The sequence below is a fragment of the Musa acuminata genome, chromosome BXJ2-6 (assembly GCF_036884655.1).
Source record: "Musa acuminata AAA Group cultivar baxijiao chromosome BXJ2-6, Cavendish_Baxijiao_AAA, whole genome shotgun sequence".
In the NCBI taxonomy this organism is placed as follows: Eukaryota; Viridiplantae; Streptophyta; class Magnoliopsida; order Zingiberales; family Musaceae; genus Musa; species Musa acuminata.
In genome coordinates this window covers 43,815,392-43,830,489 of record NC_088343.1, presented here as the reverse complement: position 1 = coordinate 43,830,489, position 15,098 = coordinate 43,815,392, and the positions used below count along the sequence as shown (strand labels likewise).

At 45.7% G+C, this 15,098-nt stretch overlaps 3 protein-coding genes and 1 non-coding gene across 4 annotated transcripts; 3 read left to right on the top strand and 1 right to left on the bottom strand.

The window, feature by feature from the left end:
* Positions 1–571: 571 nt before the first annotated feature.
* LOC135615846 (scarecrow-like protein 9) lies at positions 572–3,543 on the top strand. The gene is made up of 2 exons (XM_065114874.1): positions 572–727; positions 1,065–3,543. Exon 2 carries the CDS (start codon positions 1,088–1,090, stop codon positions 3,470–3,472), a length of 2,385 nt encoding a protein of 794 aa, XP_064970946.1. The 5' UTR covers positions 572–727; positions 1,065–1,087; the 3' UTR covers positions 3,473–3,543.
* A 738-nt stretch (positions 3,544–4,281) lies between these two features.
* TRNAD-GUC (transfer RNA aspartic acid (anticodon GUC)) lies at positions 4,282–4,353 on the top strand. Its single transcript has one exon. It is a non-coding gene; the product is annotated as a tRNA-Asp (tRNA).
* A 2,095-nt stretch (positions 4,354–6,448) lies between these two features.
* On the top strand, positions 6,449–9,341 carry LOC135615847 (laccase-4-like). Its single transcript, XM_065114875.1, has 6 exons — positions 6,449–6,594; positions 6,663–6,814; positions 6,899–7,143; positions 7,214–7,342; positions 7,426–8,382; positions 8,454–9,341. Exons 1-6 carry the CDS (start codon positions 6,484–6,486, stop codon positions 8,582–8,584), a joined length of 1,725 nt encoding a protein of 574 aa, XP_064970947.1. The 5' UTR covers positions 6,449–6,483; the 3' UTR covers positions 8,585–9,341.
* A 1,389-nt stretch (positions 9,342–10,730) lies between these two features.
* Positions 10,731–14,636, bottom strand: LOC135614007 (amino acid transporter AVT1C-like). Its single transcript, XM_065111001.1, has 11 exons — positions 14,375–14,636; positions 14,003–14,292; positions 13,273–13,487; positions 13,149–13,172; positions 12,864–13,044; positions 12,550–12,769; positions 11,880–12,015; positions 11,534–11,696; positions 11,234–11,277; positions 11,092–11,154; positions 10,731–10,820 (listed from the first exon to the last, which is right to left on the bottom strand). The coding sequence occupies exons 1-11, from the start codon at positions 14,566–14,568 to the stop codon at positions 10,731–10,733; spliced, it is 1,620 nt and encodes a 539-aa protein (XP_064967073.1). The 5' UTR covers positions 14,569–14,636.
* Positions 14,637–15,098: the final 462 nt, after the last annotated feature.

Sequence of the window (15,098 nt, the reverse complement as noted above, 5' to 3'; positions counted from 1 at the left end):
GGCAGGAAGAGGAAGCAGACACGCAAGCAAGTTGTATTGGTATGGAGTCCGGTCTTCTTCTCCTCCGTTTCGTCCATGTCTGAATGCCCTCCATTGTCGATGGACCCAAGTCCTCCAGTTCTTTACCTCCCATGATCCTGACTCGTCAAGCATACGTTGCTGGGTCAAAGGCTTCATTATATTTGGCCACCATGACGACAAGGAAAGCATTCAGTTCACAAAAGCAAATAACAGGCATAATATCAAACACCTTATATGCAAAGTTGTAGGTGGCCGTACTCGAGGCTTCATGTAATATATGGAAAGATAAGACTTCTCGAGCGAGGAAGAAAGTCGCATCACGTTTTCCTGGAGTTCCACTCGTTTGCTTTGAACACTGTTTTATTAGGGGTGCAAACCATCTCATAGCTTTAACCGCTACACCCAATGAATCAGCCGACCTGCGCAGAGGCTCCCACGTCAACACAAATTAAACATTCCTATCGGCGGTCAAACTCGCGTCTTCCTCGTCGCTCACGAAGCTTCAACTCGTCGTGAAGCGATTGCTGGTGGGAAGTAGCCGTTTCCACGAAGCTTCCCGTTGCAGAAAGGGCGAGCCAAGTATGGACTTGGAATCCTACTGCTCAATATGCCTTCATATACATAAAGGCGAGGTCGACTACCGATCAAAGTGCCTCGATTAGGGTAAGACGGGAGCTTCCTTGTGGCGATAGATTCTGTAGCCAAGGTGACGTCTTTTTGATGATTTTGGCCTTCCTCTTTCTCGTCGATTCCTTTGTTTCTGCCGGCTGTCACTTCCATGGATTCCGTGGATCCATTCGCTTTTAGTTTGCTTGTTCCTTGTCATTTCGTGCTTTCGTTCAGGCGATGTTCGATGGTATATCTAATTTGCAGCTTTGGCTTGCTCTGCTTCATCTGTGTTCCTGTTTGAAGATCCAAAATGACATCTTTCGTTTCTTTTAGATCTTGGTCGTGCTATTCTTTGCCTTCCTCTCTTGTTTTTGTTGATCGGGCTTGGGGTGATAGATCGGAAAAATAGTGAACTTTGGGAAATTTTGGTGCAGAGGATGATGAGAAGTCAGTTGCCATGGGAACTGGAATTCGAGATCTGCGAGGAGCGATGAACGGGTTCAAGCATGACCAGCTCTTCCCTGGTCCAATCACTGCCGATGGTCTCAAACTCAAAGGGCTGCCGCCACCGACGACCGCCGCCTACCTGGATGGCTTCATCGATATGCAAGATGGTCCTTTTCTTCAGGCCCCTTCTGATTCTGCCTTGAATGCGAGTGCTCCGCGTTCGTTCATGGATGATCTCTTTACCGAGGAGGACGCCTTGAACAGCTTAGATTTGGGAGGACAACAGCAATCGTCGAACCACCGGAGTAGCCGGCTCGACCTCCCAGATGACCATCCTGGTCTCCCGCCCTCGGTCTGCACTCCAAACGCCAACGTTTCGCCAGTGACCGAGACAGGTACCCTGGACGACTCTGAGATCTTCTCTGATATCGGTCTCAACTACATTAGTCAGATGCTCATGGAGGAGAACACCGATGATAAGTTTGATGTCTATCTAGAGAACCCAGCCCTCTTTGATCCAGAGGATACCTTCCTTGAGATCTTACGTGAGAACTTGACAGCTTCACCTGGTCAACCACCATTATGTTCCAGCCATTTCTCTGACAGCCCGGATGGTGACCACCATGGGAGCTCCGGTAGCAGCACGGTCATGGACAACAGCCACTCGTATGATGCCCCAGAGACTCAACCTGTCCCTATCGATGACTCCCCGCAGTCTTCGTTTTCCTTCGTGAATAGCTTCGGTGATATCTTAGAAGGGGTGGAAGAATCTCTTCTGAGCACTCTTGTAGCTCCTGATCTGCCTGCCGACAGCCAACCCGCGTGGCAATTCCAGGGAGGGATTGAGGAGGCACATAAATTCCTTCCGAGCAATGATAAGTTGGCGATCAACTTAGAAGCCAATAATTTCTACCTACCACAAGTGCCAAATGAGGGGACGAGACTGGTCGAGGTCAACGCAGAGGGTGGAGTCAGTGAACATGCAGTTCATCCGTCGAGAGGTCGGAAAAACCGGCATGGCGAGGATCTGGATTTGGAGGAGGGAAGGAGCATCAAACAATCTGCTGTCTTCTCCGGGGAGACCGGTCGCACCAAATTGTTTGATGAGGTTTTCCTGTGCAGCGGGGGGAGTTGCGCCAAGGCCGTTGACAAATTCCGAGAAAGATCGCAGAACGAAGCAAGTAAAGTCTCTCACGGCAGTCGTTCCAAAGGCAGGAAGGGTCGAGGGAAGAAGCAACCGAAGAGGGAGGTGGTCGATCTAAGTACTCTCCTGACCCATTGCGCTCATGCCGTGGCCGCAGATGATCATCGAAGCGCAAATGAGTTGCTGAAGCAGATCAGACAGCACTCCTCGCCTTTTGGAGACGCAAACCAGAGGTTGGCTCATTGGTTCGCCGACGGCCTGCAGGCTCGCCTCGCCGGTACAGGGAGCCAGATCTACCATTCCTTGACGGCAAAACGGATTCCCGTCACCGACGTCCTGAAAGCTTACCAGCTTTACATGGCTGTCTGTCCTTTCAGGAAGGTCTCCCATTTCTATGCCACGCAGACCATTCTCAATGTGGCAGAGAAGGCAACGAGGTTGCACATCATAGATTTCGGCATGTACTACGGATTCCAGTGGCCATGTTTCCTGCAACGCCTCTCTTATCGGCCTGATGGCCCTCCGAAGGTTCGGATGACCGGCATCGACGTCCCCAGGCATGGATTCCGCCCGACCGAGCTGATCGACGAAACGGGGCGTCGCTTAGCCGATTACGCATCCAACTTCCGCATCCCTTTCGAGTTCCGCTCGATTGTAGTGGCCAAGTGGGATGACATCCGAGTGGAGGACCTCGACCTTCGTGACGACGAGGTGGTCGTCGTCAACTGTTTGTACCGGTTCAAGAACCTGTTGGACGAGACGGTGGTGGTGGATAACCCGAGGGACAAGGTGTTGAACACCATAAGAAAGATCAACCCGGATGTGTTCATTCACGGCGTCGTCAATGGCACGTACAGCGCTCCGTTCTTCGTCACCCGCTTCAGGGAAGCTTTGTTCCACTATTCTTCCTTGTTCGACATGATCGGGACGAATGCGCCACAGGAGGATGAATCGAGGCAGCTGATCGAGAAGGTCCTCTTCGGTCGAGAGGCGCTCAACGTCCTTGCCTGCGAGGGCACGGAGAGGTTGGAGAGGCCGGAGACTTACAAGCAGTGGCATGTGAGGAACCTGAGGGCGGGGTTCGTGCAGCTTCCATTGAACCGCGACATCGTGAAGAATGCGACGGATAAGATGAAGTCCTGCTACCACAAGGACTTCGTCGTGGACGAAGACAAGCGGTGGCTGCTGCAAGGGTGGAAAGGGCGTATCGTTTATGCCTTATCGACATGGAAATCCAATAGTTCCTACTAGATTTGCTTCTAATTCTTTGCGTCTTTGTAGCATACGACGTGAATGAAGTTTCATTTTGCATCGTTCGTTCATGGAAATTTTTGCCTCTCTCGTTGAAGAAACACTCCATCGTCTACCAAAAATAAAATCACCAGTCAAACCATGAACGAATGCAGCAAAGTCAACTTCCTTTTTTCATGCGCAAACAAGAGTTGTCTCGATCACAACAGATGCAGCAAAGTCAAAGCTGCAAACATCTGGAAAAGATAATAACAAGACAAAGGTGGCAATGAATGCCGTCGACACCTCCGACCTCGTCTCTTCCGCAAGTGCACGACATGGATTTCACGAAGATAAACACGGAGAAATCTGTGCTAAAAGAAGCCAGACGTCGAAATCTCATCCTGCAGCTATATAAATTATGTTTCAATCTTATTGCATGCGCTAAGGGAGAAGATGGCGCTATCAAGACAGCATTCTGCTGTCTTTTCCGCTCGCTCATGTGTCTGCCATATGGAAAACACGAGAAAGAAAACGGTCGCCATGTCTTGCCCTGACTTTGATCGAGTCGCCAATGGCTGCAGTTCAAACTCCAACCCGGCATAATCCCTCGAGCGAGAGAGTCGAGGGAACAATAAGTCCAAATGAAGACACAATCTTGGATCTCCAGCTTAACCATTTACGAAGCAGAGCGATGTATTGTTCCCAGCCACATCTCTCGCTTTTATCGATGAGAAAACCAAAGGGTAACGAGAGTAATTTCTCGACATGTCTCTTTATATTAATAATAAATTATATATATTTTTAAATGTCGAAAAGATATCAACAAAGTCGTTGTAGTATAGTGGTGAGTATTCCCGCCTGTCACGCGGGTGACCCGGGTTCGATCCCCGGCAACGGCGACATGTTTTTTGTATTATTATATATGGCCTCATGTCTAATTTTTCACCCATAACAATAACGAAATTATCCTCTTTTACTAATTTTAAAATTGAAATTTTGCTTTATCTTTTACTCAATTTGTCTGTTTCGACAAATTTATAATAATAAGAATAAATAAATAAATTCTCGACTTATCGTTGAGAATGGATATATAGTTCTTTTTATAGTCTAATGGATGATCATTGAGTTAAGACGATGATAATTATACATATTTTTATATTATTATATTTATGACCCCATGTCTAATGTTTTACCTATAACGATAATTAATAATAACTAAATTATTCAGTTTTATTATTAATTTTAATAAATAATAATTATTATTATTAATAATGAATCGTCGACTTATCCTCGAGGATACATGTGCAAGTCTTTTTATAGTATAATAAGTGATCGTTGAATTGAGATGATGGTAATTATATATATATATATATATATATATATATATATATATATATATATATATATATATATATATATATATATATATATAATTTGACCATCAATAGAATCGTCAAAACTATAATTAGGAGATAACGATCTTATCGAGTCAGCTGCTCCGTCATCACCTCGTCATCGACCTCGTTAGGTCAAGTTGACCTCATAAAATGAGTGGGTATTGAGCCCGACATGACGTGTCAGACGAGTGGGTGTGAATGACATAAGCGATGACCCAATATGAGTACAGTGTAAAGGCATCTTGCTGTTCAGGGAGATAGTAGCACGAGAGTGAGACAACGGAGTTTGAGATTGATGGTGGTTTTCAACACGCTAATGAAGCTTAATATCATGTCGTGGTTCCATCAACGATCACACAATTGGTAGCAAAAGAACACAGTTTGACCTGATGGTCAACTCGTAAAGAGGAGAAAGACTTTTTGTATATACATTTATATATTCATTTCTTTTTGACCGAAGAGACAGAAATCTGTTCACAGAAGTTTTTTAAACGACATGTCCACTCTTCTTTGATTCTGATTAATATCACTGGAATTTGCATAAATCTGATACATTCCCAATTAAAGTTTGAAAGATTTGATTCACTATAAGACCATTACTTAGTCACACTCTCTTGCATGGAGTCTTCACTGTAACAGTTAACCTACAGCCTGTGGTGATTGCTACGTTTTTCCCTTTAAAGAACTCTGCAGGTTGGTTGTTCTTTTCATCTGCAGAAGAAGCATTTCCTACTGAAATTTTAGATAGAGTTTGAGGTCTCCAATCAATAAAAAGAGCTAACAGCAGTGGAGAAGACTTGTTACCTGCCAGAAAATGAAGTGATTTGTGTGCCAAGCTAAGTCATATCATGATGGACTCTTGAATGTTATCCATCATCTTTACTCTGTTGAGGATGGATTATAAGTATTCTTGGCTGTGCAATTTTCTTTTCCAGTGCAACTTCTTTATCAAGTATTCTTGGCTGTATGTTTTGAATGACCTTATCTTTTATGAAGAAACAATACACCATTTAATTCATGAATTCCATTGTTTCATTTTCTTTTTTGCTTTAGAAACTAGAGAAATTTTATGAGCAACCATTCAAATTTGATCTTTAAGAGCAGCAATACTAACATCAATAATAGTGCATCACAGGATCTGGATTTTGGCCAGTAGCTTGGTCACAAAGCAAACAAGTTAGTGACTATAAGAGAGAGAGAGAGAGAGAGAGAGTTGGTATGTAGTAAGTACAGTGGGTTCTGTTGAATTCGATTTCAACAACCCTATGCTTGCACGCTAATACCAAAACGAACGATCCAATATTCAAGTGTTGTCTTTGTGATCACGAAATGGCTTTTGGTTCTTAATTGATTTGAATCCACTTCAAACAGTCGCCTAAGAAGAGAGAATCTGTTGATATGACTTTTGAGAGTACTGCACTTCCAATTTCAATCGAAATTTTCTTTATGAACACTCTAAAGTTCAGCTCGACCAACGCCTTTGCATCGGAAAGATTTCATATCTTACCTATTAAACCAAGCCATCTCCTGCATATATATATATATATATATATATATACATATTGGACGTGCTCTTATCCATCTCCATTGACTGTGCCAATACTACGGGCTCAACTCGCTCACCCTGCATCCATGGGTGTTGTTTCTTCGGCAGTTCCTGTGAGAACTTTGCTTCTCATGGCGACCATTTTGCTCGCGTCGGCAGAGCTCTCATCTGGTGCTACGAGGCATTACAAGTTCGATGTAAGTTACGTACTGGTAGATGTCCGCGAAACCTAGTGGAAGCGGGAATAAGATTTGCTCTTTTGCAGATAACACTGCGGAATGTGACGAGGCTGTGCAAGACGAAGAGCATTGTGACGGTGAACGGGGAGTTCCCGGGGCCAAAGATCGTCGCGAGAGAAGGTGATCGTGTTGTGGTTAAGGTGGTGAATCATGTTGAGAACAACATCACCATACACTGGTACGTTGAGCTCCTTTTGCTGCATGCCGCTCTCATCTCAACGCCTCAGGTCAAGTTTGAGCGACACGAGCTTGGGTGTTGCAGGCATGGCATAAGGCAGCTGCGCAGCGGATGGGCGGATGGCCCAGAACACATCACTCAGTGCGCCATCCAAACCGGGCGGAGCTACGTCTACAACTTCACCCTCGCAGGTCAGAGAGGCACGTTTTGGTGGCATGCACATGCCTCTTGGCTGAGGGCCACCGTCTATGGCGCTCTCATCATCCTCCCCAAGCCCGGCGTTCCTTACCCGTTTCCGAAACCGTACAAGGAAGTCCCTATCATCTTCGGTAATCATAAGATCTTGCGTTTATTGTATGGCTAAATGAATCATAATCTCATGAACACTTGATGTTGCAGGTGAGTGGTTTAATGCAGATCCAGAGGCTGTCATTGCCCAGGCTCTGCAGACTGGTGCAGGGCCAAATGTCTCTGACGCTTACACGATCAATGGTCTTCCCGGGCTCTTGTATAATTGCTCGGGAAAAGGTAATCTCCTATCGGAGAAGACCGCCTTAGAACTCATCTCGCCATGTCTTTGCTGCTAACATTATGATTTGCATGGTTGATAGATACGTTCAAGCTGAAGGTGAAACCCGGGAAGACGTACCTACTTCGACTGATCAACGCTGCACTCAACGACGAGCTCTTCTTCAGCATCGCCAACCACACGGTCACCGTCGTCGAGACCGACGCCAATTACGTCAAGCCCTTCGACGCTGACACCGTCCTCGTCACGCCCGGCCAGACCACCAACGTCCTTTTGCACGCGAAGCCGACGTTTCCCAACGCCGCTTTCCTCTTCGCGGCGCGGCCTTATGCCACCGGGCAAGGCACGTTCGACAACACCACCACCGCCGGCGTCCTCGAATACCCGAACCCGATCGGTTCCGGCAGCACGAAGCTGCCGCTCTTGAGGCCGGCGCTTCCATCTCTTAATGACACTGCTTACGCCACCAACTTCTCCAGCAAGCTTCGCAGCCTCGCGGATGCTCGGTATCCCGCCAACGTGCCGCGAACCGTCGACCGGCGATTCTACTTCACGGTCGGCCTCGGCGCCGACCCCTGCCCCGCGAACCAAACTTGCCAAGGCCCCAATGGCACCAAGTTTGCTGCGTCCATCAACAACGTCTCCTTTGCGTTCCCCTCCACCGCTCTGCTCCAGGCTCACTACTTGGCTCGGTCTTACGGGGTGTACACGACGGACTTCCCCAACAACCCTCCGTCTCCCTTCAACTACACGGGGACTGCCCCCAACAACACGTTCGTGAGCCATGGAACGAAGGTGGTGGTGCTGCCGTTCAACACCAGCGTGGAGGTGGTGATGCAGGACACCAGCATCCTAGGGGCGGAGAACCACCCGATGCACCTCCATGGCCACAACTTCTACGTGGTGGGGACAGGCTTCGGGAACTATGACCCGATGAACGACCCTCCCAAGTTCAATCTGGTCGACCCCGAGGAGAAGAACACCGTCGGCGTCCCGGCCGGCGGATGGCTCGCCATCCGCTTCCTTGCTGATAACCCTGGTAAGCGTACGACCGTGCAATCATATCATCATCCAGCTTCGGTCAATAACGTTGACGTGGTTGCGTGACAGGCGCATGGCTCATGCACTGCCATATCGACGTGCATCTCAGCTGGGGATTGAGGATGGCGTGGCTGGTCAACGACGGGGCACTCCCCAACCAGAAGCTGCTCCCTCCGCCATCCGATCTCCCGAGTTGTTGATGCTGACCGTTCGATGGGTTGATTCCTGCTCCTCTTGGGCTTATTGCTTTATTATTATTATTATTATTATTATTTTGGACCGTAATTTTGTCTTCATTTTGTCCTTATGAGGTTTTCGCATGAGTGAAATCGATGTCATGTATGCATGATTTGGTGCAGTAGAGTCCAATGCTCCGACTGGTCCACCCACCACATGCCTTGTCTCGTGTCCTCTCTCGTAAACACCTTAAACAAAGTTATCCAAGCCCACGTGGCAGACAAAGCTACATTGCAGTGAAAATTTTGCCTTGCCACTGTTTCCCTAAACGACACATCATGGGTAGAAATGCATGATGTGGGTTGACACTTATTCCACATGATCTTAGAATGAAACTTGGACAAAGGCTATGGTGGTAGGTGCATGCATGGATGTCCCTATTTGAGGGCACGTACAGCCGCGGAGGCCTCGTGGAGTAGCACTTGCTGTCGACTGCGTGCCCTCAAAGTTTACTCGGATCTCCACCACGTAATGTCTCCACGAACGCCACGACAAAAACTCATCATAGTCGTCGATTCTACGTGGCCCCACTCCCCCTCCACGCCAATAATTGGTGGATCAGAAAGTTCCTGATGCGTTGACCGTTGACAACGTCCGATGAGCTCGTGCGCGATGCCGATCGGACGGTCGCGATGGAGTTGGGATCCACGTGGGCACGCGGGCAATTTGGACGGCTCGCATCGCGTCGGCATCGTCACGAACGCTCATTGTCGGCGCACGCTGCGATCACCCGAACGACATGGCGAGGGAGGAGTCAGTGATTCCGCCGTCGTTTGCATCGCCGTCATTCTGAGGGTAAAAGTCCATTCATGAAGTTTGATCCGTAGGCGAAGGACGAGGCCTGCTTTCGTCTTGCTGCTTCGGTGTGGTCCGCCATGCGCTGTGTCCAGGGTGGCCGCCCGGAAGATCCAAATCACGGTCGCAGCGAGGAATGAAAAGGCTGGTTGGTTTCAGAGGTCTCGTGCAGTGCCAAATCCAGGGAGCTGACAAGCTCGGGGACTGCGGAGATCAGTCTTTCACTTCTTTCTCCGCCAGTGATTCACTGCGGTAGTCTCGGCGACAGATTCTCCGCAGAGAAAGGTGGGGCCTGTTGATGGGGTGGTAATGGCAACCACCGTCGCTGCTCTCCCCCTCTCCTCTGTCTATAAAGACAATTCACCACACTGCAACCTCACGCTTGCTTTCCTCTCCCTCTCTATCCCTCTCTCTCTCTCTCTGTCCGCATTCCGCTAAGCCAGTCAGGGCAGCTTTTGTCAGATCCAGAATTGCGGATGGAGGTGTACATGGATGAGAAGTGGAAGCTGTCGAAGAAGGGGGACAGGGGAAGGAGAAGCATGACGCAGTCCTTCTCCAGGCGCTGCGCGAGTCTGGTTAAAGAGCAGAGGGCAAGGTTCTACATCATGCGCCGCTGTGTCGTCTTGCTCATTTGCTGGAGAGACTACTCCTGACGAGACCCGTCCTTCTTCTGCTACTGTCTTCTTCTTGTTGGCAAAGATCTTTCAGCTTTATCCAACAAGAGAGAAGGTGAAGTCGAAGACAAAATTAGGTTTCGTGTATAGATATATATATATATATATATTTGTTCTGATCTCCGATATCAGCTTTTTAGTTCGAGTAATTTGGTTGTGGTAAATGGTTGAATTAGAAGCAGAGACTAAAATGAAAGAAGAATCATACAGAGACAAGTGAGGGTGATGTTCTTCCATTTGCAGCTAATGGAACAAACCATCGCCTGATGACATGAACTAGAATCAACATAGATCAGAAGAACATAGACTAGAAATGAAAGAATAAATCAAGAAGATAAGTGAGAATTATCTCCTTCCTTTTTCAGCTAATAAAACAAACCATCAGCATCTTCAGTCAATCTGATGATAACATGCCCAGAAAAGGGACAAGTGAATTAGATTACACACCAAAACATCTTTTAAGATGTAACATCTATGTCCATCTGATCAGAGACCTTCCAAGGGACCTTTGTCACTTGATCTGCACTGGTTCATCCTTCGCAAGTACTAAGCTGCTGGCAGAGAGCCATGGAACTATTTCGTTGGACCTACTGTAGCATACTTCTGAATCAGATTGGCACTTGCAAAGAAGCTGATGCTTTTACTGATTGACCATTTGCTTGATCGAGGAAATCGAGCCGATGAAGGAGCTTACTAGTCCGATCACGATAATTAGAACACATACTGAAGCCTGAACAGAGAAATATATGATCAGTCCAACTACACACCATTGCCTATGAGCCATCTAATGAATGATGCCAAGGGACTAACCACTGGCACTCAAGTCTCCTTCAATCAAATCATGCATTCCATGTGAAGATAATTGACTAGGATTCAAGAAAATGTCCCAAAAAATGAAATAGCACATGCTTTTTGTCCCTCAATTATCTTCATATGGAATGCATGATTCGTAGACGATGACTATTAGCTTAAATGTGATACGGTAGACGACTATATTTTACCTGTATAAAATCTACAGATCTGCGCTTGATGCTGAGGTAGCACGAACAGGGTAAAATGAGAGCCTACATGGCATTGATGGTGCGGTGCAAATTAGGAGAACTCTCTTGGAAGAACAAAATATTAACCTCAATGGAAACTTACCACTAGCATTGTGAAAACAGATCCAAGCAGTGCCATCACATATCCTGCAGTCAAAATGAACTATGATTAACCCTTTCCTAGCAAATTGATAGAGCATTGCAAGTCCAGAAATGTGCGATCAGAAGCAGTCGAGAGTACTCAAATCTCAAAGAAATCAAAACTCTCCTAGAAATGACCTGAAACTAGATTGTTATTTTGCATATATACCACAAGATGATGTGACTGAAATGGTTTCTTGGTTTGCACTATTCAAATATATTGCAAATTTGTAACTAAGATTTTATGTAAAAGGATTCTCACCAAAGAATGGCAGCGTAAGTGCCACGACCAATGTGGAGAGAACCAGAAATGTTCTGAGCGAGAGCATGACTATATTGGATTGACTAGTTGAAGGCAGCAGCTCTTCCAGACTCAGCGCGACTGGAGTCATAGTCAATGCATATTTTGAGAGTGGATTTATAACCTACAATTCACAGACCAATACGGTTGTCAGTAGAAAAGTAATTAATTAAGAGATATAAATCCTTGGATCTGCTTCATTTACTTATCAAGATCTGGAAATCAAACAGTTTCATAATTTGCAGATTGATTATTAGAATTAGAACAATAATTATATGAAATGATTCATGTAATAGTATTGCCATACCGTAGTCCATACTGCAACCTTTGAAGCCAAATATTGGCGAGGCATGTTTAGTGTAAACTGAGACTTAAGAGAATCACCAAACATCAGATACCCTGCCACAGCTACCGCAGAATACATAATCGTGCACAACACGAAGCTGCATGTAAAATATGCTTTTAGCACAAGTATAACTATTAGTCAGTGAAGATAATAATAATATCTGACAAGAACACCGATTGAAGAGTAGGATCCTCTATAACGATCTAACGGCAACAGTGACGTAGGATCGTCATCGGGAAAGTTCACAAAAATATAAAGTTTCTCTGATAACATAATTTTATGAGTTTTGTATGCTGGAGATGCGCATGCGATCCTGTTACAGTAACCTGACAAAAAATTTGAACCAGTTGTTTCCATCTCAGCAATAAGCGAGTTAATCCTATCAGGCCCAAAGAGGAACCATATTAGAGAGTTCTAATTTCAATGGAGGGATGCGAATGCAATCCCGGTTGTTGTTATTTACCATAATTCATGATCCTCAATGATGGCTCAGTGAAAAAATGGAATGATTTCTGAGGTAATTACTGCCTCAAAAATAAACATGTAATTCTGAAGAGACAACTTGAAAATGTATGCACATTCCTCATAAAACAATGATATTTGAGAATGGTAATGATTTCTATTGCTGTACCAGATTATGAGGACAGTCGGAAATTGAGATGGTCTCTTCATGGAAGAATATATATTTGGGAAAACCGAATGGCCAGAGTAGCCAAAACCATATAATCCAAGAGCAACCGGAAGATCCACCAGATTTAGTGCCCTTCCACCAGGATGGAATCCTATTTGATCTACCACACCCCCCCAGAGCAAGCAGATTATGACCAATATCGTCGCAACCACCCCAGCAGCTGACACAAAAAAAGATGAATACCTCTGGTTCAGGTTCACTAGAACATATTGAGCAGTTGTTAACGAGTTCGGTGAGTTTGCCAAATGCATCACCTGAAAGGTAAGATAGCACACTCAGGTTCTTCAGCCAGACAGTCGGAAGAACTGCGATGGCTGTTGTCAGAGCAAAGAGCTGGTGAGGGCTTAAATCAAGTCCCAAGAAACTTATGCTGGCATCTGGGAATATGAATGTCAAGCTATCACTCACTAGAATTATGTACTCCACACAACACCCCTGTAGAGGCAGCAGTCAGAGTGAATGCTACTTACCGAAAAGTGGTACAAGCACAAGACAAAATTTGCAAACGGAGCTAATAATTCTCAAAGATTTTAACTTACATAAAGTTCCAGGTAGAGTACTATCTGCATCAAAATCAAAATTGCGTGTGTCAGAATTGGATGATCATTGAACAGAACATGTTATGGGGTGCATGAACAGATGGATAGTTGCTTGAAAACTTACTGATATAAATATGCGGCCAGACAGGCCGAATGCCGCATGTCCAATATCAGGATAAGTCTTAAGTCCGGGAAAGCTATCCAAACATCTCTTTAGCAAAATACCAGTGTAGAATGAGATGGAAGCCAGACAAAACAGCAAAAGCATGCCCAGCCATCCGCCTTCTTTGACTGCATACGGTGTCGATAGCAGTCCCACTCCACACAGAACATTAATTCCTGATGATTTACAATATTTTAGCAACTGAATCACAAATCACAGACACACAAATCATGTTTTTCGTATCATGAAAATTATCCTAATGAACTAAGGCACAGACAGAACTCCACCTACAATGCTTTAGTTTAACAAATGTGTTTAGACTTTAGACAATGTATGTTCCAAACTGGTTTTCTTAGTAACACCTAACAAATTCATGAGACTGAATTTTAACAAGGAGCCTAAGAAAGATGAGTTCTTTGGCTGGATGGAATGGTATGAACAGTAGAAACTTAATTAGCTCATTTTAGTTTTTATGAGCATCCTGCACAATTGGAGCTTATGCAACTGATAAATTTCGTTCAATAGTAACCTCGAATAAGATTCTAGAGAAAGAGAAGAAGAAACATGTTTAGAATGCATGAACAAATAAGAAATTTGGTGCATTTAAGCTGCAATTCTTAAAAGTTGAATAAACTGCCCAGTAAAAGCAGAAAGAGGAAAAGGATGGTGGAGTGCATCGACTTAATGATACCATTGACCACTGCTTGAGCAGCAGAGCATTGATGTGGTGGAGGCAATTCACAGTAAGAAGCAAAAGCAAAGGAGCTTTTCATTGGAACATCGGGAGGAGGAATTGCCTCAGGTCCATCGTGGCCTGTCACCGAATCATAGGACACGAAGGGTTTGGTAAAGGATAGCTCGTCTTCGTGGGTGGAAACCATCGAAGCCCTCAGGAATGAGCTGCCCACGCGGACCAAACTGGATCCTGCCAAGAACCCAACTCTCGGAGATGGCACGCTGCTAAATACGTCGATCGATGGCCTGCAAATTACAATCACCAAACCCATCACGGTTCCCCATTTGCGACTCTGTTCTTCCTCATTGGATTACGGGAGAGAAGTACCTGTAGCTCTGAGGCCAGGTGGTCTGATAAGAACTGGGATCTCCCCCAATGTGATCGCCGTAAGAGGACGCCGAGGAGGGCGAGGAAGACGATGGGGAGCAGTCGGATCCACCGTGCTGGTGGGCGAGGTTGTCCTCGTCGTCCGTCTCGAACACCACGCCCCTGTCGGGCCCCATCTCTTCGTCCGTCTTCATCGGCTCCCTCCTCTCTCTCTCTCTCTCTCTCTCTCCGTTCCCAAACTCCTCAAAGCTCGAATCTGTATGCTTCTCCAGGCAGATGGTGGAATCTTCCTCCAGGGAAGGGTGTCTGAAACGGAATTAAAGGGCGGGGGAGAGAGAGAGAGAGAGAGGACGAAGGAGTGCACGTACGTAAGTGGTGGCGATCACCGGGGCTTCTCGTACACGTGTCGGAAGGCGGAGGGAACGGTGGCCGCGGTCAGCGCAATGTGCGCGTGGGGAATCGACGACGGTCTTTTCGGGTGCGTTTCGCGGAGCAGATATGGAAACCCACAAAGTGTTACCACTTATGGAAAGTTAGGTGGCCTTCCGATACCAAATTATTCTTTCATTGAATGAAATGATACGATATCTTTCTGAAATAAAGAAAACAGATTGCACTTTTCCGAAAAGTGATTTAATATATATATATATATATATATATATATATATATATATATATATATATATATAAGGTTAAATAGACTAATATGTTTGAATTAATTGGC

Bases quoted from the DNA above. Each gene is read 5' to 3' on its own strand.
- LOC135615847 (XM_065114875.1), top strand. From the start codon at position 6,484: ATGGGTGTTGTTTCTTCGGCAGTTCCTGTGAGAACTTTGCTTCTCATG. The intron at 6,595-6,662 runs GTAAGTTACGTA...GCTCTTTTGCAG, and splicing joins CGAGGCATTACAAGTTCGAT to ATAACACTGCGGAATGTGAC. The intron at 8,383-8,453 runs GTAAGCGTACGA...GTTGCGTGACAG, and splicing joins CTTCCTTGCTGATAACCCTG to GCGCATGGCTCATGCACTGC.
- LOC135614007 (XM_065111001.1), bottom strand. From the start codon at position 14,568: ATGAAGACGGACGAAGAGATGGGGCCCGACAGGGGCGTGGTGTTCGAG. The intron at 12,770-12,863 runs GTGATGCATTTG...TTTTTGTGTCAG, and splicing joins TGTGCTATCTTACCTTTCAG to CTGCTGGGGTGGTTGCGACG. The intron at 11,278-11,533 runs GTGAGAATCCTT...TTTTGACTGCAG, and splicing joins ACTTACGCTGCCATTCTTTG to GATATGTGATGGCACTGCTT.
- LOC135615846 (XM_065114874.1), top strand. From the start codon at position 1,088: ATGGGAACTGGAATTCGAGATCTGCGAGGAGCGATGAACGGGTTCAAG.